A 27,854-nucleotide genomic window follows, 5' to 3' on the forward strand; every position below is an offset into this window, starting at 1 on the left:
TTTCTCTATACTAAGCTTAAAGAAAACAAATTTGCTCTTGAATAAGATAACATAATAATTGTCTCCTGAGTCAAAAGTGTAAAGCAGAACCTTTAATTTCTTGTTTGGAGCAAGAAGGCCCATGGGAACTTGAGAAGATAAGTCACAAAGTGGTCGTGTCATTGCTGCAAGTGTTGGATTTTCGATAGCCCTGAACGTATCAGTTTTGCATATGTTAAGAAAATAAGATATAATACAGTATGTCATACAAACATGCTAAATAGTATGTCGTTTAGAACAAATGCATTGGTACCATATATGAGAGTCTTTAACACATGTTAAAATATCAAGATTTGGAGCACGAGGATGACACCAAGATGAAACACTGTGGCAAGTGAGCTTTGCAACTGGCTTAATACGCTTGATCTCCTGCAAAAGCAAGATATTAAGATATTTCCACCACACAACAATCCACAGCTGCAAAAAAGTTGCAGTCTTACAATATATGATTTCAATTTTCAATAGCAAAGAACTACATTTTTTTCACCTTAAATGATAGTGTATCCCAGATAGCCAGAGTCTTGTCTGCACCAATGGTAAGTAGTTCAGGAGCTTTCCCCAAAACTCTTAAAAGCTCAATAGCCAAAACACCTCCATCATGTGCCTACAAGATACATAATTTTATGAATCAAAATTTTCATGACAGGGTGTAAAATTACATCTAAGATGAATGATCAATGACATAATTTCTTTTCCAGAGACAAACATGGATTTTTTGGGTACTGGTGTAGTCAAGTCCAAAAGCATGAGTCTAATATAGCAATGTTTCACTTCAAAGTGTACTTAAAATTTGCTGGAACACTAAAGAATGATGCTACCTTCAGACTAAGCTTGGGCGCAATCTCACGCGAATCCTGTATGTGATCTGCACTCCAGAGAACAAGTAATCCATCGCTACCACCAGAAACTAAAAGTGACTGTTCAGACATATAACTGAGAGTCAACCATCTAGAAAAATAAAAAATAAAATCTGCCTCAATACACAAACCCAAATATCCTTCAATTTACATAAGAAAAAGGAAAAAACTAGAAATATAAACTTATGATATTGTCTCTACTAGAAATGCAAACATCATAGACATCATGATTCAGTTTTCACAGGAAAACACTCGAAAGATATTTTTGGGATAACTATGCCTTTTATTTTCATCTAGCATAGATAATAATCAAACCATGGAACTGCTCAATACAAATATTTTCAAAATCTGATGGCATTTTTAATCTGATCAAATATACAGACCACATGCCTGAAATTTTTTCATAAATTTTGCAAACTAATTGAAAACTAGAACACTAATCTGATACAGGAAAGTGAAGTTCCTAAATTTTTCAACTTTTTTTATATTGATCCAAATGCTGCAATTGATGTCATTTACAATCCTGTGGTAATGATCTCTCTATCAGACAAACACTAAGATTTTTCTTCCAGCAAGAGAATGGTACCTGAAAACAGTCCTCCAGCCTGAATTCCTAATATTCCCATGGAGGAAAACTACTAACACAAGGAAAGTGAATGGAATACAGTAGAACATCAGACTCTGAATTCTTTGAAGTAAGGTTTAGTCTGATTCTATAATAAAGCTAATGAAACTATCGTATCATGTCCATTGTATTTCCTAAAATAAGAATTGTCATTGGGATTGATGTCGATATAATGAGCTCTTTTGTGGTCAATTCACCCTATGGCTTATTAGGACTAAGTGAATAAATGAAGGGGTTTTCCCACCTATATCAATCAGCATAGCATATTCATGATTCATCCTTTCTGGCTGTATTGAATATATTGTGTTTCTGGGTTCCTTGAAGGAATCCACCGAATATCTCTTAGTGTTAACTATATAATCTACTGAATGTATGTAAATATTTCTTTTTTCAACATTGTGGGATCTTGCAATTAATTCTACATTATACCACATCCTTGGGTTTAAAACCCCTAGATTTTGGTTTTGGTTCTTTGCAACCCCTTGATGTGCAGAGGTTTTGGTTCTTTGCAACCCCTTAATCTGCAGAGGTTTTGGTGGCAACACAAGGAGTATTTGGCCATAGTTTCGCATTTTGTTGAAATCGATTTTCCAAAAATAAGTAATTCAATTAAATTTGTGGTTTAGGACTCTTAACGTGGTAGATCTGCAAATTTTGTAAAGATTTGGTGGCAAGAAGCACTTGTTTGACAATTATATCCCTCATTTTTATTTCTGCCAAAAGGATTTGTTCATATAGGAGGATAAGGAGTAGTACTACAACCTCTAGTTTGGACACATTTTGGATTCTTTGTGAAGTTTTATTGGTGCACATTTTATTTTTCATCACCCAATAGAAGTGAGAGTGAGTGCAGGTTCTGAGAGGTCATTTACTTCCTAAGCAACAATTCTTAGAATTTTGTTGCTGAAGAGATCAAATGGAGGGTGGCGCAAGTGGAAGTGGGGGAGGCATTTGTGTCAATATAAAAGAGCTTGATGAGCCATCTAGTGTTGTAGCCATGTGCACAGATCAACAGGCTATGCCATTGTTCTTTTAGTAAGGAAGCCAGGGAATTGAATCACCACTCCCACACATGGAATTTTCATGCAAGCTTGTTATACAGCAGTTTGTTGACTTGGTTCTACTAGCTGGTTCAGTAGGTCATGTGGAAAATACAGCAAGGGACACATGATTGGTTCTACAAAGACAGGTGATGTAGGGCACTTAGTAATTGTTGACTTGGCAACCAGGTGGCACATTATTGAGCCACCACATGGCCCTTTGTGATTGGTTTCTAGTTCTACCAATGTCATGGTGGTTTCATACAAGATGATGTGTTGTAAAAATTCTCGATAACTAGAGGTGAAGAAAAATGCCTGAGTGTTTTTTGGCTAAAACTTTATGCTATTTAAAGAAGTTCCCAGTCAATACTTTTAACAAATCGCATCAGATCAAATTGCAATGGAACATCAGCAAAGTTAGTACAATGAACATTGAAGACACATTTAGCAGAAAGCTGGCAAATTTAAAGAGGGCACTTGATGTAAACAAATTTTCCCTATTTAATATTTTTAAAGATCGAAATTTTAGTGTTTTGGCCGATAACTGTATTTAAACTTCCATGGGCCATAACTTTATCCTATGAAATCAACCCCATGTTCTATGCTTTGCAAAGGTATTATAGAGCTATTTGTTTGGTGTACTTGGCTGTAGCATTTAAAGACATCGAGCACTCATTTATCTTGGCTAAATATGAAGCCAATACCTAATAATAAGTGCCCATGTTAGCAATTCCACCACAACCTTTTCATTATTTTCATATCAAAGAAAAGAATACTCTTAAAGAGTTTTTTCCACAATTCAGATGTGTTCCATAATCTTTCACTTATTATTTTTTTGCCCATTGGCTCTAAGCTAAAATAGAGCAACATAGAGGACTGAAGTCAACAAAGATAGAAATATTCATATCATCCAAAACCATTGTGTCTTAGTTATTAGAAACTTGTCGCATTGTGGCATAACCAAGCAATTTGATAAACAACTAACACAAGTGCACGATAACTCAAGAAATTTAACTTAGAGAAAACCAACTTGGAGAAAACTCCAATAACAAGAATCCACAATAGAAAAACAGTATGTCGAAGCTTAATAGTTAATACCTTCCAAGGCCTTTCAAGGACACCTCTCTACTAGCTTTTTCATTAGCACCTAATCTAGTGAACTCCAATGACCACGTGCAATCACACCTTTTCAAGAAACATGGCAATGGACTTCTACCTTTAAGTGCCAATGACCCTCAAACATAGCATGACTAAACACTGACTCTCTCAAGAGAATCATATCTTTTAAATTCATTCCTTGATCTCAAAATGATGAACTTCTTTGTGGCTTATATGCAATCACACTCTCTCAAGAAACATGGCAATGGAATTCCACCTTGAACTGCTAAGAACCCTAAGACTTCACTTGAACGAAAGGCATCTCACTGTAAACTCTGCCCCTACTAGTATGGAAAAAAGAACTCTATTGCCCACTAGAAGGTGATTGGTAGTGTGGCTGACACTCAAGTTCCAATGGGGAAGCGAAAGGATCTTGATCCAAAGATTCATATGTGTGTGATAATGGGCTTTTCTGAGGAATCTAAGGCCTATAGTTATAGGATCCAATCAAGCATAAGGTTATAATTTGGAGGGATGTTGATTTTTATGAGATACTATCATTTTAAGGCAAGAAAGTGTCATCAATGCTCACAATTTTTTATTATTATGTTAGTTCTGATCTATAAGATGAGGGTGAGGCACCTAGGATGGATGATCAAACCCCTTCACTAATCGCTATGGTTGATGAGGATAGTGATTCTAATGAAAAGTTTGGTCCAATGAGAAACATATTAACGGCTAGGATGGCTCCTAATTGAGATATAGGTTCCGATAGAGGATGTCAGCAAACATGAGATTCCAACTAAGAATGGCACCATGCACATCCTCCACATTTTAAGATCCATTGCTACATGAAACATTTCAAAAATGTGGGGAAGGGTCAAAAACATTCCCCAATTGTCCCCTACCTACCCAAAAAAAGGAAACATCCCTAAGACATTGTAATGTCCCCTTTTGGGAGGACATGAAATCTTACCCAATATACTTGTAGAATTATTGCAGGTTATCTATTTTCAGTCTGTTGTGGTAATTTGGAAAGATTTAATTCAATGTTGTTTTCCTCTTTAAATGCACAGGTCTGCTGTTTATATCAATCTGATCTGCTGCCTATACTCAGATATATATATATATATATATTTGTGTGTGTGTGTGTGTGTGTGTGTGTGTGTGTGTGTGTGAGAGAGAGAGAGAGAATCCTTTCTATTCCATCAGGTCTGATTCACTGGTTATTGATTTAACATTTCCTCTTCTTTTCCTTCGATGCCTGCTTTATTATCATTCGCAGATTTGTATTTGTGTTCTGATCTCTTTGATAATTGTTCATATCATTCTTCCAGATTTTCTTATAATTCTGACTTAGGTCTGCTCCTAAATCTGCTTCTAACGCTTCAGATACTTTGTTCTATTCCTTGGATCCTTCCTTCCCAAATGAAAACTTCTCCACTTTATACCCTCCCATGTGAGGGAGAGTCACACCTCTTCATCATGTATGCCCTTTGGCAAGAGACACACCCTTCACCCTTAGCACCCTTTAAAAGAGTGTGACACTTTATTATTTCTGCCCTTTGAAAGGAACACAACCTTTCACAATCAGTCCTGCACTCCTTATTTAAAACATATCTAAATTTTTGATTCCCAAAAATTATCCCCCTCAAATGAGGTTCTCTTCTCCCTTTTATATCTCATGTTTGAGGGAGTCACAAGTTTTCATTTCATGTTTTGCCCATTCATTAACTTAATTAAAATTTAATTATATTTAATTATATTCTTTTATATTTATATTTATATTTTATTATTATTATTTACAATTAAATTATATTTGAAAGTGGGTACATTACAGACATCAAATCAATTTGGCATAATAGTTGTTCTTGGCACAGCCAAGGGATGTCCAAACATCCCCTGACTGTGTCTTGATGGCTAGCTATCCTCTGCAGCACAACCATACCAAAAATCAATGTTTTTAAAAAAGTGTACATCTTCTACCACATGGTTTTACTTATTCAGCCACATGTGAATCACTTTTCCAACCACTATCATTTTCATCAGCAAGCCATGCATAACTCAACAACCTCATGGATTGCACTTCATTGGCACTAAAGGACCAACAATATCATGAACTTCACTTCATCTCCCACTTCAACGTCACTTCTACTGCAACTAACATCTTCTGCAGCAACTACCATCTTCTACAACATGGTTTGACTTTTTCTACCATTTGTAAGTTAATTAAATAGCAACTAACATCTTTTGAGTAGTTAGTGGTTGCGCATAGTGCCTTGTAACTTCAAGATCAACAAACTCTTAAGTACCTGTTATCACAAAAGCTTGCACCCTTGCTGAGCTATCAACTCAGCAACCGTGTAAAACATGGAAACAACCCCGAAGTATGGGACCTTGCGCAAGGGGGTTGAATCTCCGGAGAAGGCCGGCTTCCTTCTCAATCCAGGTGCAGGTGTTGAACCAACTCAACACTTCAAAACTTACTCATAAGCCTATCCTAACAACTTGCAGAAGAAAAGGGAAGAGGGAAATGCTTAAAATGAAAGGAGGTGATGCACCAAGATAAGAGATTGTTCCTCTCCTCACACAAAATGGCACCAGGAATCAACTGAAATACCCAAGAGATGCACAAACTTCAGTTGTATGAGTGACCCAAATGCATGTATGGAGGTTAGAATTTGATTAGTGTCAAGAGGGGAGAAGGATTCCCACAAGTCACACTCAAAAAAACAAGTTAACACAGCATATATGAAGAGAAGAGCCACAAAACATACACTTATGATGAAGGTAAGGAAACATACACAGCATGCATAAGTTGAAGGAAGGCAAGAATGTAATTTCAGTTCATTCAAAGGCCAAAGGCCAAACTTACAGTTGCAGAAATGCAAAAATAATTACAAGCCTTCAAGAGAAAAGAAAGGGCATAGGAAAGCTCAAGGTAGCAGGGAGAAAACCCTTTACAATGAGGCTTAACAACCTTTATATAGAAAAAATGGTTACAAGGGTGATCATAACCCCTGCATGTCAGTCTGGAAGTGCAGGGAAGTGCATGCACTTGACTTGTACATGCAAGCAACCTAGCCATACCCACAAGGGGCAATTCTGAGAAGGGAGATTGACTAACCTTCCAAAGTCAGACATGACATAAGTCACCAAGCATGGCCCCGTACCTCCCTTGATGGAAATCCTACCAAAACATTTAATGCACCCTTGTGGCTCCACAAAAGAAAGTGCACAAGTCACCAAAACTGTCGGAGCATTTAAAGCCTCGAGTGTCGATCACACCATCCGGAAGTGTCGCCAATCGGAAGGATGTCCGGAGACTTCGGAAGTTCGGACTCCCAAAGTGGGAAGACAAGGGAAGAACTTCGGAACCTCGGGGTTCCGGAGTTCCGGGATAGGAGAAAGGAGGGCAGCAAGGAACATCGGAACCTTGGGGTTCTGGAGTTCCGGAGAACTTTCAAAAGGCTAAGGAAACAATTTCGGAACCTCGAGGTTCCGGAGTTCCGGGATAGAGAGAGGAAGAGAAGAAAAGGAACTTTGGAACCTCGAGGTTCCGGAGGAACTAGAGAGAGAAGACAAAGGGGGAAGGAACTTCGGAACCTTGGGGTTCCAGAGTTCCGGAGAGAAGGGGAAACAAGGAAGAGAACTTCGGAACCTCGGGGTTCCGGAGTTCTGGAAGAAAAGAAGGAAGAAGGGCTAAGAGGGAACTTCGGAACCTTGGGGTTCTAGAATTCTGGGGAAGGCAAGGGAAGGGAATTTCGGAACCTCGAGGTTTCGGAGTTCCGGGGAACTGCACAAAGGAACTTCGGAACCTCGGGGTTCCGAAGTTCCGGGGATTTCGGAAGCTTGGGGAAGTAAGGGAACTTCGAAACCTGGAGGTTCCGGAGCAGGAAAGAGATCGGCTAAGGCAAAGAACTTTGGAACCTCGGGGTTCCGGAATTCTGGGGGAAGAGAAAAAGAGGGCCTAGGAACTTACAACAAGGCAACACTTCAAACCATGATTCCACTGCTTTTATCCTTGATCAACTAGGGCAGCGCTATTCCATGGAACATATCTCTGATCGGTTCTTACTGATGGACCAAGGGTGTTATAAAAATGACAACATTTTTGGCGATTTCTGCGGGATGCTTGCCTACTAAGCATGATGTCTAGAAGCCTTGAGCATCCATTGGGCACTGAGTCATTTGAAAAGACCCAAAACATGTGTGTGCCATCACTTGGAGGAAAACTAGAAACTAGAGCGCACACCCTCTTAAGGAGAACGTGGCATGTGCATAAGCACTTATGAAAGCAAAACAACTTCTAGTCTAATATTTACATAGTCATCAACACCCTATTCAAAAGCAAGGCTTGAGATGAATCCCATTCACTGGGATCGGAAGGACTTCGCCATCTAGCCTGGAGAGATGAAATGCATTGGCCTCCTTGCAACTAGTGATGACATATGGACCACTCCAAATAGCATCAAATTTGGAGTGTCGCCCAGCTTTGGCTCTGTGTGCATCCCACTTGAGAACTAGATCTCCCTCTTTGAAGACCCTATTAGTCGCCATTTTGTCAAAAACTTTCTTGACCTGCTCTTGATGAGTCTCAAGTGTATGCACAGCCTTGCTTCTAACCTCCTTCAGCTCCATCATCTCAGCTAGCCTTACTGTCATGGCCTCATTCGCTGTTAATTCCAATTGATGTGCTAGTTCAAGAGAAGGTAATTCTAGGGAAGTTGGGAGTCTTGCTTCCTTCCCGGATACTAGCATGAAAGGAGACTTACCAATCACCCTCTTAGGTGTGATCCTGTCATCCCATAAGGCTGCCTTCAACTTAATATGCCATGCCCTTTGATTGTCTTCAATTGTCCTTTTAACTATCCTGATGAGGTTCTTGTTGGAAGATTCAGCTAAGCCATTACCCTAAGGGTAATAGTTTGATGATGCCTTCAAGTATACACCATGCTTAACTGCCCAAGAACTAATTAGGGTTCCAACAAATGCCCTGGCATTGTCTAATATGATGGTGGACGGGACACCGAATCTTGTCATCATTCCCTCAAGGAATTCCAACACTAAGGCCTCAGTGGCATCCCTCAATGCAACTGCCTCTGTCCACCTAGTGAAGTAATCCGTTGCGGCCAAGATCCACTTATGGCCAGCACTAGAAGGTGGGTTTATCATGCCAATGAAGTCTAAACCCCATTGGGCGAACGGTTGATCTGCTTGGATGGGATGAAGAGGTAGGGCAGCTAGTCTTTGCTTCCCAAAGAAGAGAGCACATTTCTTGCAATTCTTCACCCATCTATGTGAGTCACTGAATAAGGATGGCCAGTAATAACCAGCCCTCATTATTTTGATAGCTGTAGTCCTTGCAGAGAAGTGGCCCCCTGAAGAGCCATCATGAAATTCCTCTAACAGTCTGCTGACTTGGTTTTGCTCGATGAATCTTAGTAAGACTCCATTAGAGTCTTTTCAAAAAAGAGTGCCATTCACTAAGACATAGGGAACGGACTGCAACCTGAAGTGTCTTCTTTTGGTCCGGTCCAAACCTTGGGGGTATCTACCTTCCATTAAGAAGGTGGTCATGTCACTTACCCAACTGAATTGAGTGTTGTTGCTAGTTGATTGATCCTCTTGTAACACAAGGGAGACCTCTAAAGTAGTTTCAGAAAATGAGACAAGTTGTTCACATAGGACCCTGACTCTTACAAGCTTGGCAATCTTGACGTTGATGTCATACTCCATGACCTTGGTTATCCACCCAGCCCTCTTCTCACTGATATCCTTGTTTAGAAGGAAATCTTTGACACTTGCATGCGGAACTAAGAGTTGGATCCTGTTGTTGGACATGTGTCTAAACTTTTTTAATGCCCTTACAACAGTGAGGACTTGCTTTTCTACATAGCTATACCTAAACTCGTAGTCCTTTAGCCCCTCACTCAAGAAAGCAATAGGTTGCTCCAACTTGTCGTCGTTCAGCTGTGTTAGGACAGCTAATATGCTGGACTCTCCTCCGAAGGTAAAGAGGATAAAATCCCTTTCGTAATTAGGATTGACAAGGGTATGGGCCTGAGCAATTGCTTGTTTGATCTCTTCGAAACCGGCCCTTCCCTCGTTGGTCCAACTGAAAGCCAAGTTTTTCTTCAACATGGAAGTGAGGGGTTTTACCATGGTGGCAAGGTTGGGAATGAACCTCCTCACAAAGTTGATCCTACCAAGGAAACTTTGCAATCCTTTCTTGTGACTGGGGAGTGGAAGAGAAAGAATAGCCTCCACTCGCTCTGGATCAATGGTCAAACCCTCCTTGGATACGATGTGTCCTAGCAATTTTCCTTGATCAGTAGCAAATACACACTTGCTAGGGTTCAAGGACACACCATACTCCCTGCATTTCATGAACACCTGCTCAAGATGACCAAGATGGTCAGTTGCATGCTTCGAATAAACAGTTATGTCATCAAGGTATACAAGCACAAACTTTGCTAATACACCCTTGAAAGCCATGTCCATTGCTCTTTGGAACGTGGCACCTACATTGGTTAGCCCAAAGGGCATTTTACAATAAGCATAGGTACCCCACTTAGTAGTAAATGCAGTCTTGTATTGGTCTGATTCTTGGACCAAGATTTGATTGTAGCCTGAATACCCATCCAAGAATGAAAATCTTTTTGAGCCACTAACCTTGTGGAGAATCTGCTCCATAGAGGGAAGGGGATAATGATCCTTGAGGGAGGCTCTATTGAGATCTCTAAAGTCTACACATAGCCTGATTTTCCAATTCTTCTTCCTTACAAGGACAAGGTTGGCCACCCAGGAGGAGTGCTTGATAGGGAAGATGATATTGGCTTCTATGAGCTTGGTCAATTCCTTCCTCATCAGTCGCTCAATTTTGGGGTTTATTGGCCTTTGCTTTTGTCTAACTGGCTTTGCATCTGGGTCTAGCTCTATGGTATGCTGTGCTAAGCTAGGGTCAAAACCTTTCAAGTCTTCGTAGGTCCAGGCAACTATGTCGTCATATTGTTGGCAAAGCTCAACAAAGGCCTCTTGCTTGGTTGAGGAACACACCTTGCCCAAGTTCAAGGACCTACCCTCAGCAATAACAACTGGCTTGTAATGACCCCTCTTTGCAGCCAAGTTCATTTTCTTCTTCAACTGATCATCTGAGTTGAAAATGCCCTCCAAGGTAACTAGAGCTTTAGGCAGCTTGTTGGAGTTGAGCTGCATGATTTGATCTCCATACTGGTCTTGCAACTTAGACTAATTTTTAGCAGAAAATTCTGCTTCATTTTGCAAGAAGTTGACAATCTGTTGATCGCTTTCGAATACTTGCCAATTTACTTGATTGTCTGGGACAGCAGGCCTCACAACAAATCTGATGTGTTGCTCCTTCTCACTTGCAACATGCGTTGGTATGTCGAACTGAGCACCAACCGCTACAAGCCTATCAGCATGCTTGTTCTGACCTCTAGGAATGCTCTCGATATTGAAGGCCTCAAATCCCTCAATCAAATCCCAAACCCTATGTTTGTGTGATTTGAGTAGGTTGCTTTTTCCTACACTTTGGGCTCGGATGTGATTAACAACCAACTCACTATCTCCAAATACTTGCAAAGATCTAGTCTTTCTATTTTGTGCAAGTTGGAGACCTTGGATCAGGGCTTCATACTCAGCGACATTGTTGGTGCAACCAAATTGAAGCCTAAAAGAGAAGAAATATTTCTCCTGCTCAGGAGAAACAAGCATCACCCCAACACCTGCACCATTCTTGTTTCTTGAACCATCAAAAAACATGTTCCATAACCCCTCTGAATCTCCTCGTGTCTTGATAAGGTTAGGGATAGGAGTATCCTCTTCATGGATACAATAGGTGCTAAGACCAGTCACTTCAGTCTCAGCTAATGGATCAAACTGAAAGGCATTGGCCCATTCATCCAGCATGCAATCAGGAACCTCTTGCAAGAGAGTGGCAGGCTCACAGACAGTACACTCCTCCCCGTCTTCATGCAAAGTGCAATTTATGTTTATAAGGTTGGGGCTGTAGGGCTCTATGTGGTTTTGGGCAATGGGTTATGCCCTTATGGTGACCTTGGTACCATACCTTGTTCAAAATAGCATATGGGACCAGTCAGAAGACACGTACCCACCTATCTTGGCGGTGAAGTCTCTAGACAGGCAGATGGCAAAGAAGGCAGGGAGGTCGATGATCGATACGTCTTGCATGACAGTGCAACCAGGGCATGCATGCAAGGTTAACTTCAAATTTGTTACCACCCAAACTGTCTTAATAGAAGTGCCATCTAATTGGAGCACCCCTTTGGTCACAGGCTCGTATTCTATGCCAAGAAGATCAGCTACCTTCTTAGACATGTATGAGCTACTAGCTCCTGAATCTATCATGCAGTTGTGAACCAAATTATCTCCTATGATCAAGGAGAGATAGAAGGGGGGAGGTTTGCTAATCTTGCTTGAATCTTCCTCCTCCTTGGGTTGCACCAAACTGGTGGAGACTGCCTTTTCTCTGACTGTTACCTCATCACCTGACTGATTGACATCCTTCAGTGCCTCTTTAAGCAAATCCCTTTGAGATGGGATTGAAAGGGCCTCCCACATAGTGATGTTGAGGTTGGCCTTCTTCATCTGATCAACTATGTTGAAAGGAACATCAGCTAACTTTAGAGGCCCCTTTGAGGCTACAAGGTTTGCCTTTGCTCTTTGGACGACTTGGGTCTCCTCTTGCCTCTTGTTCCCTTGCATGGTACTTTGGCTTGTATCATAGACAGCTACATTGGTTGTTGGAGCTTGGGCTGATGTTGAATGTGAGGCAGTCTCCATGGCTCTCTTCTTTGACCTTCCATACTGCAACATGGACTCACCACCTGTTTTGTTCAAACCATAGAATTTTGCCTCCTGCCAATTGACGAAGGTAGAGTCGCCTTGTAAGTGAGCCTAAGTGCCAACACTAGGCTGATTTGGGTCATATTGCTGGCCAGAAGTGGTCGGCTCATCTTGCACTACTAAAGTTTGGACAAACCCTCCATTTTGGCATGCACATTGGTTGTGTGGCTGATTGCATGGTTGACACCAATCTTGCTCTTGGGCGAGGTTATTTTGCATTGGAACTATCGCCTTTGAGTTGCTTGCGGTTGTGGGGTTCACACAATTCAACGGCCTGGCATTGCTCCATTGGTTTTGCCCTTGAAAGGGTGGCCTGTTTTGCTGATAATTCTGACCTTGTGCTTGGCAAGGTCTGCTATACTGAGTTTGTTGTCTTTTTAGGGCCACCAATTCATTGCCAAAGTTTTGCAGAAGAGCCTTGACCTCATGGAGCTCATTGGAGGATGTAGAGGGTGTGGATGATTGTCCTACGGGAGCCATGGGGATAGGAGCCAAGGTGGGTTGTTGAGTAGGAGCTTCTGGGAAGAGAGGCATTCGAGGCCTTGGAGCTATCTTCCCAACCTGAATCAAACAATTTTCTGCTCTTATGGCTATGTCATATGCACCTGGTAGAGAGGCTCCACCCATTGATTGGATCATGACAGCTATATCGGTGTTGAGAGCTCTAAGATAATACAAGAAGGCATGATTTGAAGATGGCTTCACTAGAACAGGAATTCTATTCCATATCTTATGGAATCTGAAATTGAAATCTCCCATGAACTCGTGGGGTGCCCTCTTGATCGTAGTCAACTGCTCCACAAGTGATAGGTGATCACTTTTGTCTTCGAAATGGTTGCACAACCTATCCCCCAATTTGTCCCAATTGTGAATGGAGTTAGACGACAACCCTCTATACCACTGCAAAGCTTTGCCTTTCAAAGATGTGGCTAAGAGTCTGACAGCAACATCATCCTGAGTGATATTATGGACGGAGCAAATGTTTGCAATGTCATGAATAGTGCTCAATGGGCGTAGTAGTGGTTTCACCAGTGAAGTATGGTATACTCTTCAACACAGACACTGGTATGTCACTCCATTGAGTCAAAATAAGGGGAATCCCCCCATTGAAGGTAGCAAAAACCTAATTTCTTGCCATGTGAAACAATGGTCTATTGATATGAGTGGTGGGAGCCCTTGATAGTAATGGTCTTGTAAATGCAAGAGTAGAACGAGACCTGGGAGATGGAGTGTTTACAACCTAGACACCCCTTACTGGTGACAATGAAGGTCTACTTCTCCGCCTTCTAGAACCTGCAAATGGGAGTTCTACGAATTGGAAACTGCCTCAAGAAGACACCATTGTATGAATTTTTGGGCATGAAATCCACAACCGACCTCGGAAGTTCGGAGGTCCGGAGTTGCGGACTATGACCACTTCGGCACCTCGGAACCTCGGGGTTCCGGAGTGAGGAAGTTCGGGAGTTCGGAACCTGGGGGTTCCGAAGTTGCAATGTTGAGAGATTTCAAGAACCCGGGGCTCCAGGGTTTCGGAATTCAGCGACTAGTAATGGAAAGCTCGGAGTTCCGGCATTCAGCAAGTAAGCAGAGTCGCCAAGTGCTTGAAGATGACTGCCTCTAAAGGCTGAGATACTAAGAATAGCACTGAATCCTTAGTATGTAATTCAATATCGTCCCACCGAGCGTGCCAAAAACTGTTATCACAAAAGTTTGCACCCTTTCTGAGCTATCAACTCAGCAACCTTGTGAAACATGGAAACAACCCCGAAAAGTGGGACCTCGCGCAAGGGGATTGAATCTTCGGAGAAGGCCGGCTTCCTTCTCAATCCAGGTGCAAGTGTTGAACCAACTCAACACTTCAAAACTTACTCATAAGCCTATCCTAACAACTTGCAGAAGAAAAGGGAAGAGGGAAATGCTTAAAATGAAAGGAGGTGATGCACCAAGATAAGAGATCGTTCCTCTCCCCACCCGAAATGGCACAAGGAATCAACTGAAATACCCAAGAGATGCACAAACTTCAGTTGTATGAGTGACCCAAATGCATGTATGGGGGTTAGAATTTGCTAAGTGTCAAAAGGGGAGAAGGATTCCCACAAGTCACACTCAGAAAAACAAGTTAACACAGCATATATGGAGAGAAGAGCCACAAAACATACACTTATGATGAAGGTAAGGAAACATACACAACATGCATAAGTTGAAGGAAAGCAAGAATGTAATTTCAATTCATTCAAAGGCCAAAGGCCAAACTTACAGTTGCAGAAATGCAAAAATAATTACAAGTCTTCAAGAAAAGAGAAAGAGCATAGAAAAGCTCAAGGCAGCAGGGAGAGAACCCTTTACAATGAGGCTTAACAGCCTTTATATAGAAAAACTGGTTACAAGGGTGATCATGACCCTTGCATGTCAGTTTGGAAGTGCAGGGAAGTGCATGCACTTGACTTGTACATGCAAGCAACCTAGCCATACCCACAAGGGGCAATTCTGAGAAGGGAGATTGACTAACCTTCCAAAGTCAAACATGACATAAGTCACCAAGCATGGCCCTGTACCTCCCTTGATGGAAATCCTGCCAAAACATTTAATGCACCCTTGTGGATCCACAAAAGAAAGTGCACAAGTAACCAAAATTGTCGGAGCATTTAAAGCCTTGAGTGTCGATCACGCCATCCGGAAGTGTTGCCAGTCGGAAGGAAGTCCGGAGACTTCGGAAGTTCTGACTCCCGAAGTGGGAAGACAAGGGAAGAACTTCGGAACCTCGGGGTTCCAGAGTTCCGGGATAGGAGAAAGGAGGGCAGCAAGGAACCTCGGAACCTCAAGGTTTCGCAGTTCCGGAGAACTTTCAAAAGGCTAAGGAAAGAATTTCGGAACCTCGGGGTTCCGGGATAGAGAGAGGAAGAGAAGAAAAGGAACTTTGGAACCTCAGGGTTCCGGAGTTCCGGAGGAACTCGAGAGAGAAGGCAAAGGGGGAAGGAACTTCGGAACCTCGAGATTGCGGAGTTCCGGAGAGAAGAAGTGGAAACAAGGTAGAGAACTTTGAAACCTCCGGGTTCCGAAGGAGGTTCCAAAGTTCCAGAAGAAAAGAAGGAAGAAGGGCTAAGAGGGAACTTCGGAACCTCGAGGTTCCGGAGTTCCAGGGAACTGCGCAAAGGAACTTCAGAACCTCGGGGTTCTGGAGTTCCAGGGATTTTGGAAGCTCGGGGAAGGAAGGGAACTTCGGAACCTGGAGGTTCCGGAGTTCCGAAGCAGGAAAGAGAGCGGCTAAGGCAAAGAACTTCGGAACCTCGGCGTTCCGGAGTTCCAGAGGAAGAGAAAAAGAGGGCCTAGGAACTTCCGACAAGGCAACACTTCAAACCATGATTCCACTGATTTTATCCTTGATCAACTGGGGCAGCGCTGGTCCATGGAACATATCTCTGATCGGTTCTTACTGATGGACCAAGGGTGTCATAAAAATGACAACAGTACCATCAAACTCCAGCCACATATTGCAGTGTTTATCCCGAAGATGCCAGATAGGGTGTTGAGGAGGCAAAAAAGGGATTGGTTGGGGTTCCATTGGCATAAAGAAGATTTTGTTGTAATTTTCATATAATATATGCACATAAACAATGAAAGCAATGAAAGTTTGTTAAATAGTGTGTCAACTCTCAAGTGAAATCTCAATTCATGTCTAATTATATTTATTAAGGTTCGATTATGTATATGATGAATGCCTTGTCAATGTTAATTTATAATGAATATGTGAAATTTCCTACATTTTTAAATTTCCCCTATTTATTAATACTCATCCCCTACCCTCCCCTAAAAATGGCTTCTCAAAAATTGTCCTCAAAACATGCACACCATCCTCATCCCAAAATTTGGTGTAACATAGGACTGCATGAGGATACTAGCTCTAAGTGTTGTTGACCCAAGCGATTTGCTACTACCCTTGAGGAGGCTAAGGATGATGGGTAGATAAGACTACCACTTGAGGAATACTAGGTGAAAAGAAATCCAACTTCACACTCATGACTAGGGTTATGGATGTTTGTGATCTGCAATCCTACAAGGAGGCTAAGGGCAAAGATGACTAGATTTAAACAATAGAGGAGGAGTACAAATCCTTGATGAAGAATAAGACTTGGGAGCTTGTACCACATCCACAAGAGAAGAAAATTGTGACTGCAAATGTGCTTATAAAACAAAATTCACTTCAAATGGTTCTATTGAGAGGTAAAAGCTGAAGTTGGTTGTGGTAGAATGCTCTTATAAGACACTGGTTATTTGGAAAGATAGGCCCTTAATGCAAAGATAGAATATGCATGAAGAGAAAATTGTGATCACAAATGGCTTTATAAAAAAAAATTCAATTCAAATGGTTCTATTGAGAGGTAAAAGGTGAAGATAGTTGTGAAAGAGGACTGCATGAGGATACTAGCTCTAAGTGTTGTTGACCCAAGCGATTTGCTACTACCCTTGAGGAGGCTAAGGATGATGGGTAGATAAGATTACCACTTGAGGAATGCTAGGTGAAAAGCAATCCAACTTCACACTCATGACTAGGGTTATGGATGTTTGTGATCTGCAATCCTACAAGGAGGCTAAGGGCAAAGATGACTAGATTTAGAAAAAGACTTGGGAGCTTGTACCATATCCACAAGAGAAGAGAATTGTGATTGCAAATGTGCTATAAAACGAAATTCACTTCAAATGGTTCTATTGAGAGGTAAAAGATGAAGTTGGTTGTGATAAAATACTCTCATAAGGAAGACACCGATTATTTGGAAAGATAGGCCCTTTAGAATATGCATGAAAAGAAAATTGTGATCACAAATGGCTTTATAAAACAAAATTCACTTCGAACTGTTCTATTGAGAGGTAAAAGGTGAAGATAGTTGGGAAAGAATACTCTCATAAGGAATACACTGACTATTGGAAATGATACGCCCTTGATGCAAAGATAGAGTATGTATGAGATTTAGATGGTGTGTGCACCAAATCAATGTGAAATGTGTATATCTCAATGGAGATCTTCAAGAGGAGATAAACTTCAAGTAACCATGAGGTTTTGAGCAGCTTGGTGATTCTAAGTTTCTATGCAAGCTTAGAAATGGGTTGATGCAAGACTCAAATTCATTGAATTCAACCACAAGCATCCTAATGCATTGTGTTATGTATAGCTGAACACCGAGACCTAAATCTCCATGGTTCTTCCCATTTCCATGTTGTCTTTCAAATACTAAAGTTTGCCTGCATTAAAGAAAAACATTTCCATTGTCTACAAAAATGTACATCAAGGCACAATAGTGCATAGTTTTGCAATAGTTTAAAATAAAAATAAATCTAGAAAACTTGATGGAAAGAGTTCATGCAAGCTCCCATGTTAATATCATGCTTATCACCCTCCCTGTAACTAACAGAACTTCATATCCTCTCATGAAATTCATCTATTCATTTATCAACCCCAAGCTCCCATGCTAGTGGCATGCTTATCACTCTTTCTAGCACAAAAAGGTCAAAATGGTAAGAGTCAAATGTGAAGGCAGAGTAAGAGAACTTAAATGCAAATGTATCCATAATAATGTTGAGAGCTTGTCTTGAAGAAGCCAAGGTCACACTTATTTATGTCATTTTCATTTGACTTCAGTAACCAGGAAAAGTTAGGCAAATGATTCATTTAATATGCACGATAACATTGCAACTAAAATAAGCTAAATTCAATACACACAATCTACAAAAAAACAGTGAGTTCCTTATGAGCACATGGCTTTAAAATGAAAACAAATGGTAGCATTTTATGCAGAAAATACCTCTCCTGAAGAAGCCAGGAATGTGACCAAGCAAGAAACTGCTCCTTTATGAGCTCCACTATATCTTCTTACAGGCTGCAAGTGAAACTTGAGATTTATATAAAGCAAAATAAATGTTGACTGTGGTAAAAACTGCAATCTAGCGTACCACTTTAGAGATACAAGGAGGAATAACCAACAACCTGCCATGTTGCCATTGAGAGGACCCTAATAACTCCATCAGACCCACCAAATGCAACAAGTGGACCATCTCCGGCTGGAGATTTGAAAAGGAACTCCATGCTGAAATTTAATCACAAAGGGAAAAAAAATCAACACAATCCTAATATACACTTATATTTTTAGATATATTTCTACAAGGCAAAAAGACTTTGGTTCAATCTTAAATTTCTTCAAAATTACAACCAAAGAGGCTCGTGCAAAATTTTCTCTGGACCAAGTATTAACCAAAACAAGTTGTGCTTTGGTTCAGTGAGAAAACAGGACAACCTTCATAAAGCGTTCACTTTTGTAGTTTAATTTATGGGCTAAATAAAAAAGATATCAAATCCAAGACAACCTTAACAAGTGCCACATAGTGGCCAGTACTTGCCTTTATGTTATTGCAATAATAGTATTTGTTGTCTAGTCCATAGATGAGGTAAATATTTAACAATTTATGTACTTGTTTAAATATTTATTAGTGTAAGTATATTATTATTAGTTTAATATATTAGATTATTTGTTAAATATAATATGATATATATTATATTAAATTATATATTTGCTAATATATTAAAATAACATCTAATATATAATTTAATAAATGACAATTAAAATTTAAATTATTAATAAATTATAATAAATCTTAATTTAGTCTTCAGACATGTAGTGTCGCGGTTTAAACACTTCGTAAGTGAAGCGGTCACCAAGGTTCAAATCCCTGCTGGACCATTGTGCTCACAAGGCCTTGTGCCTTTGTTGGGCCATTGTGCTCGCGGATTTGAAGAAGTGAAGTGTGGGGATGAGGTCCCCCGTTTGTGGCCTCACCGGTTCATAGCTTCAGGTTAAAAGCATTCACGTGGAGCCGAAGGGCGTGTCGTGCCAGCTCACCGGTCACGTTAAAAAGTTTACTAGGCATAGTAAAAAAAAAAAAATCTTAATTTAATATATATCATTTTATAATATTTGGTACAGAAATACATATTAATTTTTTTTTTAAATTAATTTTTAGATCGACATAATAATTTATTGTCTAAAGCTAAATAAATTTGAATAAAGTATTAATGGTGATGCTTGTAATAGAAATAGTTTTATTTTTTTTTATTTTTTTTTTTTATTTTGTAAAATCAAATCCCTAGAGAAGATTATCTCTTCTATGCTAATTTAAGGATGTGATTTAATTTAAATTATATTTTAATATTTATTAATTTAATAGTGTAAATTTATATCTTTATAAAATAACTACTTGATTAAATTTACTATATTTTAGAAATAAAAAAAAATTTTAAAAATTAAATAGATAGTATTTTTTAAATATAAATAAAACTCAAGAAAGGCCCAAAAAACTATCATTGTCAAAAATTTATTCCTATAAATTAAAAAGTTAAAAATTCACATGTTAGCTTTATAAAATTGAATTTTTTTAAAATTAAATAAATAAAATTTTACAATTGGTGAAAACCCAATTTATAAATAACTAGTTGATGCTTCAATGTATACGATAGTATTGTACATGGCAAGCACTAATAACAGTAAAACTTATTTTGTGTAAACCATTGCTGAAATGCACTTAAACAGGTTTGATTTTAAATTGGCTTCCTAACCCAGACTTTGTTTAATCTATCCCTATTGTAGAGGAAATAATATGAAGATGGACATAATAATAGATCCATGTAAACTATAATTCTTAGAAACAAAGGAAAGTTGTAAATGGCAACTAGGGCATTGAGCAATATTAACTCATGGTAAAAAGAACAGATAAACAATAAGAGATAAAAACGGAAGTTAAACAATAAAAATCACATCGTTATTCAAAAGATTCAGTCATCTATGCGTGCTCCCCTTAAATACAATACCCACAAGTACAGTTTGAGATGACACGGTAAACACTATTGATCAACATAAATAATTGAGCACGCAGTAGTTGATTTAGAAGAGAAACTAACTAATATTTCTAGAGTATGAAAGTGCTAGCAATAGACCAGAAAGAAAACTGCAATTATATCAGGCAAATAAGGGAGAAATGATTTTAACTCTCTTCTAAATTGCTAAAATAACATGTTCCATAGTTATGTTAATTTCAACCCAGATTTTTATTCGAGAAATAAATTCAACTTACAGTCTTCTGCCTCGAGAGATTACAAACAACTTTAGTGGTTTGCATATATGATTTAAAAAATGCTATTTGTCACACTTTAAAGATCATAATTTGTGTCTTTGTGCACACTGATGATACTACAGAGTAATGACAAAGAGAATACCAGTATAAGTTACTAAGTTAATATGTGAGCTCTTTATTGGCCATTTAAAGGTATGTCACTTGGTTACATATTTGACTTTTACAAAAGGAATAAATTTCAAAGTTATAAAAAGGTGCAATAAGTTATTTTACTACCATTTCATTTTTCAGAGGCCCTATGAAATGTTTTTCTAGTCCATATAGTAAAAACTTAATGTACCAATCAAAAAATACAAGTTACAGAATACCAGGTCCCGTGCCCATGTGAGTTACAAAAGATAATCTTAAACGGAGCTAAAGAGAATCAGCAACACATTTCACCTTTCCAAGAATACAAAATAAAAAACTTGGGAAATCTCTCTCAAATACCTCACCGTACAATGCAAGTCAAAAATCATAACTAAAATATCAGGATGATTAAAACAGAAATTACAACATAAAACCAAAAGCCAGGGCAATAAGCTTGTCACGGAACTGCTTTGTACAGAGCAACAACTACTTTTTCCATCTCCTGCTATGGCGCCTGTAGATAATATCAGCTTTCCTTCTCAACTCCTGTGGCATTTTGAACATGTTTTATGCAGTTTCTTAGAGCTACAATCGCATTGTCTACATGAACTGTTTTGAGGCATTCAAAATATTTGAATGTTGTAATTGTGATTAAAATCTTCTCATGCTACATTCTGTGTGCAATCATATTTTCTCCACCCCTATAGAAGTGTTGCAGATTCCTATACCCTCCAAAGCAGTATCAGTTTCCAGGTTATGTCTATCTTGAACCCTTGACTTGAGACTTTCTATCCTTCATAACAATCCTTACAGTAACTGAGCTACACTCTGCTATCCTTGTTCCCAAAACCTCTCCTTATCATGTCACTAAAAGAAGAAGAATTCTATCCCTTTTATCCATGTTCTCATGGCATCCTATATCTACCTAGCTCTTTAGTTTACTGAACCTTCCTTCACTTGAAGGCCTGCATCTTAAGTCGCAGCTTTGAAAGGGTTGTGCATCTCTCCATCCTAGAACAACAAAGTTTTTGTATACACTTCAAATATATCCCTTCTAAGATGTACCTTTTCAATTAAATTATCAGACTCACAATTCCATATGGTTCTAAGCCTTCCAGTCCAAGCTTGAGGTCCACTGACTAGACCCAAATCAAGAGGGTCCAAACTCTCATATTACAAAATTTGATTCAATGCAAGCGAAATTCCCTCAATGTAGCGTCCAAACTAAGATTTGTGCCCATCCCCTAAATATCAAGTATTTTTTTTAAGTTCACTTTGCACAATCATAGACTCAAATTTTTGGGTCATACTACTTTTAGGTATATGAGATACCCCTGAGAGCATTGCCAATTTTGGTCCCATTGAAGGTTAATGTATGTCAATCCATCAATGTCAATATTGACTGACTCCTTCCTTTCCACGATTCCTTAGATGCCCCTCCTCACCTTCGTCCCTTGAAGGTGATGATCATTCAAGTAGACTAAGAAGACCTCTACTAGAAGTATATCTAGTTCACTTGGACCTCTCCTCTTCAACCTCTCGGTCCCAAGCTCACCTTCTATGCTGAGCATTTCTTGCAAACCACAATGGCATCATTACTCAACCTAACTACCTCTAATATCATTAGGCACAAGGGTTGAGGATCCACTTTGGGAGGATGAGAGTATGTCAACAACTTAACAACATCTTCAAATTGAGCTGACCATCATATTCCATGCAATGATAGGATTTGCCAATTCATACAAGAAAGATATCATTGCTTGTACAATGACTCTTGTGGCTCACTATCTACACACTCAAGGCATTGCAAGAGACCCCTATGGTAATTAGGTCGATCACTTCATTCTTTCATCCTATAGATGGCATTCAAAACATTGGGCAACCTTAAGATACTAAAAACTTTCATATATTTAATGACAAATTGGTGAGACCGTGAGACAATATACTTCTACATGCACTCAAGCCAAGAAGCCACCAAAGAATAGGACAGAACTCACCAAATAATATGAAAATAGATTGCACCTTTTGAGTGGTTAAATCAGTTAAAAATGGGAATTAGAGTGGTAAATAATGACCAAAAACACAAACACTATGTCAGGCAAAACAAAAGCAAAGTAAAGTTGCATATTTTAGATGGCATAACCAGTTAAGAAAGGTGACCCAGGTGCAATGAGATGGTAAAATCACAAGAAGACGCAAATGAGTGAAAATCGTACCTTTACATTGATGATGCCAATCTAAAGCTCCAATTTCAGTGGCATCAGCTCAGTGAAGCCGTGCCAAATTTTAAACATAGAATAAGTCTATGTAAGTCGCACATGTTTAAGAGTTTGGCCAAACCAAAGCATGACTTAAGTAGCCAATGACTTAGAAAATGTAGCAACTTTTAAAAGATGAACAAACAGGCAAAAATGAATCACACTTTTTGAATGAATGAACCACTCTAAAAGTTTGACCAGAGATGGCAATAACACAAGTAAACTGCGCATGTATAAAACACTTAGTCTAAGTGCCACATTTGGATGGCAGTGCTAACAGGAAGTAGAACCCAAAGTGGCAAATCGATCATGAAATGATGCCTAGCAAAGGTATATAAAAGGAAGATAAAATAGGTGCACTTTTACAGTGGCTTAACCAGCAAAAAGTTGCACCCATTATACCTATGACCTTGGTGATCAGCACTTAGCATATAAGGAAGCTTATACAACAGTTTTAGTACACTTTCTTGATGGTGTTGCAGCTCATAAGTCCATTCACTGAAAAGACTAAATCGCACGAGTTCAACTTCAATGCCCAGTTAGGAATAAAAGCAAGAGAAAAACGCTTACAGGATGACTCATCTTATCTCAACTGGAATATTTGGGAAGAAAGAAGACTTAAAGCAGAGGAAAGCCTATTTCAGGCTACTTCAGTGTTTTATCGTCTCTTTTCCAAGGGATAGAGATTGGATTGCTTTAGAGCAGCTTGAAAGATCAGTTTATTATTGTTTGAGCCCTTAAAGCTAACATTGAAGAGATAAAAATGTCTCTTGATGCACATAACAAGAGAAGAAGAGTTGATGCCAAACTTCTGCTAAATAAAAATGTCATTTGAGGGCTGAAGTCAAGTCATTGTATTTTTGGGTAGTGAAGGAAAACAAATGTTAAGCTTACGTTGCAGAAATTGTCTGGCTATTATTTAGTAATTGTTAAATATCTGTTGTAATTTCTTAAATTAAATTTAAAGTAAATTATTTTAGTTCAAACTTTTATTTGCCAAACTATCAATTTAAATTGTAGTCTTAATGCAGTTTAACTATTGCCTTCATGGAACTGTGTGGTCTCTATTTGTTTTAATCATTTTCTGTTGACATAGACTATCGGTCTACATCTGGTGGTGTTCTGCCATTAAATCTTTGTTTACAGCAAACTACTAGTCTCTGTTTTAACCAGTGGGGAGTTGTCTCTATTCATGCTTGAATAGTTTATCCTCAATTTAGAAATCTCGCTGCAAGCTTTGACTAATGCATCTGAGGCAAAAACATGGTCAATTAGATTTTTACATTTAACAAAACCCCCATTGAAATCTTGTACAGTCTGCATACTTGTAAAATCTGTTAATATTAAGTTTAATTAGGCCTCAAGGAGCTTCCAATTATAATTTTATAAATGGTTCTATTATACAAACTATTTTGTTTTTTTGTCGTTTCGAAAGAGACAAATTGATATGTTAACATACATTACAGGTAGGGACCCCAATATAAGACTTAACATAATCAAAAAGATTTATCATAATTCTTCTATCCAATATCAAAGACAGAGTATACAATATACATAAGATGCAAACCATCCCAAAAGCAATGCTTAAGTTTGTATTGTAAAGCAAAGAATACGGTATCTGTTGTGGGGTATTCGCCTTAGAGTCCTTAGCTATTAGCCTTTGCATTCAAGAGGTATAGTTAGTCGAGGGGCCGGGAGTCAAGAGGATAGCTCTTCTTTTAGGAGTGAAATGAGGTCAAAATGAACATAAAGAGAAAGAGGTCTCGTGGAGGAACTCTTCAAGATCAAACCCAATCAAGCAATGCAAGGAAACATCAATTGGGTCAAGTACGTAGGCATCTTCAAGTACCCCTCTCTTGGAGCGAACTTCACTTCTAGTGCCCCAAGTTGAAGGTAAAGTCATATTTGAGGTGAGTTTTGAGGTCTTATAGTATATAGAAGCATAAACTAAGGCATGAAGTAATAAGATTCAACCCAAAGTGCGTTTTCAAGCTACTTCAAGTGCTCAAGGTTGTGTTGTGACGTATTCACACATCGCCCCATTGCAAATGGGGACCCCTACTTTTTGCTTTCTAGGGTTTGCTTTTCTAGGTCTTTTAGGGTTTTGTCTATTAGCCTTTGCATGCTGAGTGTTGCCAGAGGGATCACTAAGATAGCAGGCTCTGTTTTATCTAAAGGTGAGTCAGTGGATGCTCCGGGTTAGGGTCTTCTTTGAAAGTCTTCCTTAGGGCAAAGTTTTGCTATTGTTGCTAATTGTGTCTTGTTTGAGTTTGAAGAGGTCAATGAAGCTTGGTGAGTGAATATCATCTTTGAAGGTCTGAGTTAAGTCAAATTGGTGAGTGATGAAGTCTGGAATGTCATCCTGATCCTCAAATGTCCTAAAATTTGGCTGTCTGGAATGTCATCCTGATCCTGAAATTTGACTAAGTCTGGAAAATTGAAGAATCCTCCAAAAACTAGATTTTGCATTATAACTCTTGGAGGTCCGAAACCACTCTCAAACATCCTGACAATATATATGGAATATTACTTAAAGTATAAGTGACGGAGAGACCAAAATGTCAAATTTCGCTCCTGACCCTTCCAAAGGGTCCAAAGCGAATTTCAATTTCGCTTCTGACCCTTCCAAAGGGTCCAGAGCGAAATTCTCAATTTCACCTAATTTGCTCATGATGAAGGTCAAGAGATGGATTCCCAGGCCTTGGTGGAGAGAAGACTAGTGTATGCTTGCCTTGGAAGGCATTTTGGAGTAGAGAAATGATAGAATTTGTCCTAGAATGTGAATTTCACTCCTGACCCTTCCAAAGGGTCCAGAGCGAAATTCTTAAAACCTCTGTTTTGCTCCAATTTCGCATCAAGCCTAGTGTTGATTGAGATTAAAGGCATCCTTAGACATGCATTTGAGCAAGTTGTGGTCACAAAATGTGAAGATTTTGTCCTAAAATGCAAATTTCGCTCCTGACCCTTCCAAAGAGTCCAAAGCGAAATTCCTTATAGGTCTTGTCCTTGGCCAAGGTCCAAAGCGAAATCCTCTCTTTTGGTCTTTTAGGAAGTCAAATCAATGATGTCTTCAGGAGAAAGCAATTCAAAGGTCAAGGGAAGTTCAAGGCAAGGAGATGATGAAATTTGAGCTAAAATGCAAATTTCGCTTCTGACCCTTCCAAAGGGTCCAGAGCGAAATTCTTATAAGGCCTATCCCTGGGGAGGATCTTGAGCGAATTTCATTCTAATGTCTTTTTGTTGATGATTTAAGGTAAGAAATGCTATGATTGGGATAAATATATCATGTGTCCTTAATCATCTTTTGGTTTGTTTTGCAAATGGAGGAGGATCAGACCAAGACAAGGACGACCTGTTCTAGTCCATCATCATCAAGGACATTCCAAAGGCATAAAGGTGGACTACATGTGTTCTAGGAGTTGCCATCTACCTCCAAAACCTTCACTTGGCCACACAAAGGAACCACAAGATGACAAAGAAAGGCTTTGCAAGCACTTCAAAGCAATATGAATTACCAGAGAAGAAGGAAAGACTTGACAGTAAGGAGGCCTCATCAAGCATATGGGAGTCAAGGGGGTACGCTTTTCATCAAAGTACATCAAGGACGAAGAAAGATCAACCAAGGCATAGACGTCAGACAAGGTGGCATCAAAATCACTGCTCCTCCAGTCGAATTGGTCCACCTCAGCATGTCCAAATTCAATGTACCTGACTCATCGGGGACAGCACAAACTTCGAGGCAACTACCCTTGTTTCCTATTGGTTCTCAAATATTGAATGCAATTTTCTCATTGGCTAGGGAAGTTTGTTATAACAAACCCTAATTAGGGTTTCTGTCTTGTAATCCTAGCCATTGATTCTAAGTCAATCAGAGCCATCAATCTGTAAAGGGCTCTCTATATAAAGCCCTAGCTCCTCATTTGTAAAGGTTAATGGTTAATAGTCAGAGAATAGTTAATAGTTAGCTAATAGTGAATAGTCAAAGAGTAGGAAATAGTTAGAGTAGAGTAGAAAGAGAAGGCAAAGATTGTTGCCAAGATATTGTTGCAAAAGACTTGTAAACTTCATTGAAGAAATGGTGAATTCTATGGGTCGAGTCAACAATTTGCATGGTCTCTATACTTCTCAAATTTGATTTCATGTTATTAGGTGAATGGAAGAAATTTGTATGATCAACGGTAAAATTCGTATATCCATACTACTAGTTGTTGATGCAGGAGCATCCATTCAAGGCATTCAGGGTACCAAGGTGAAGAATGGTACAAAGTCATCCAATGAAGCAAGGAGACCTATAAGGTCCTCACATGATGTAATAATGGCCATTAGAGCCAACCAAACTGGAAAAACGTAATAGGAAACCCAAAAGTTGAAAATTGCCAATATGTGCAAAATTGACAATTTTGGCCTAGAACTTGGTTTTTGGGTAGGAGATGAATTTTATGAGTAAAATAGGTTTGGAGGGTCATTTAATGACCATAGGGACTGATTCCATGCATTAGATAAGCCATTTGAGCAAGTTGACAACTTTGTGTGACAACATGACAACTTTTTGTGCATTTTTTTTGTTGTCAAAAGTTGCAAAATTGCATTTTTGGTGGTTAGAGGGTAGTTATCCATTTGGATTCGGTTTGGGATGATCCAAACACTATATAAACCTTGTAATCAATCCCTAAAAAAAGGAGAGCGGAGATTGGAGACCGAAATACAAGTTGTGATGCTTCAATAAAGGTGAAATAACCCTGTTTTTCTGCATTTTATCACGTGGCAGTCTGAAACTCTTTAATTTTCCATGCATTTATGA

General features: G+C 39.2%; 1 protein-coding gene across 1 annotated transcript in view; it reads right to left on the reverse strand.

Moving 5' to 3' along the window:
• Positions 1 to 27,854, reverse strand: part of LOC131068261 (uncharacterized) — a 197,981-nt gene that overhangs the window by 111,066 nt on the left and 59,061 nt on the right. The window contains exons 5-10 of the mRNA XM_058003441.2: positions 18,529 to 18,628; positions 18,347 to 18,421; positions 858 to 956; positions 527 to 643; positions 293 to 408; positions 91 to 190 (exon numbers count right to left, since the gene is read on the reverse strand). Coding sequence (XP_057859424.1) covers positions 91 to 190; positions 293 to 408; positions 527 to 643; positions 858 to 956; positions 18,347 to 18,421; positions 18,529 to 18,628 — 607 coding nt within the window. The remainder of the gene's footprint in view (positions 1 to 90; positions 191 to 292; positions 409 to 526; positions 644 to 857; positions 957 to 18,346; positions 18,422 to 18,528; positions 18,629 to 27,854) is intronic.

The sequence above is a fragment of the Cryptomeria japonica genome, chromosome 11 (assembly GCF_030272615.1).
Source record: "Cryptomeria japonica chromosome 11, Sugi_1.0, whole genome shotgun sequence".
NCBI lineage: Eukaryota > Viridiplantae > Streptophyta > Pinopsida > Cupressales > Cupressaceae > Cryptomeria > Cryptomeria japonica.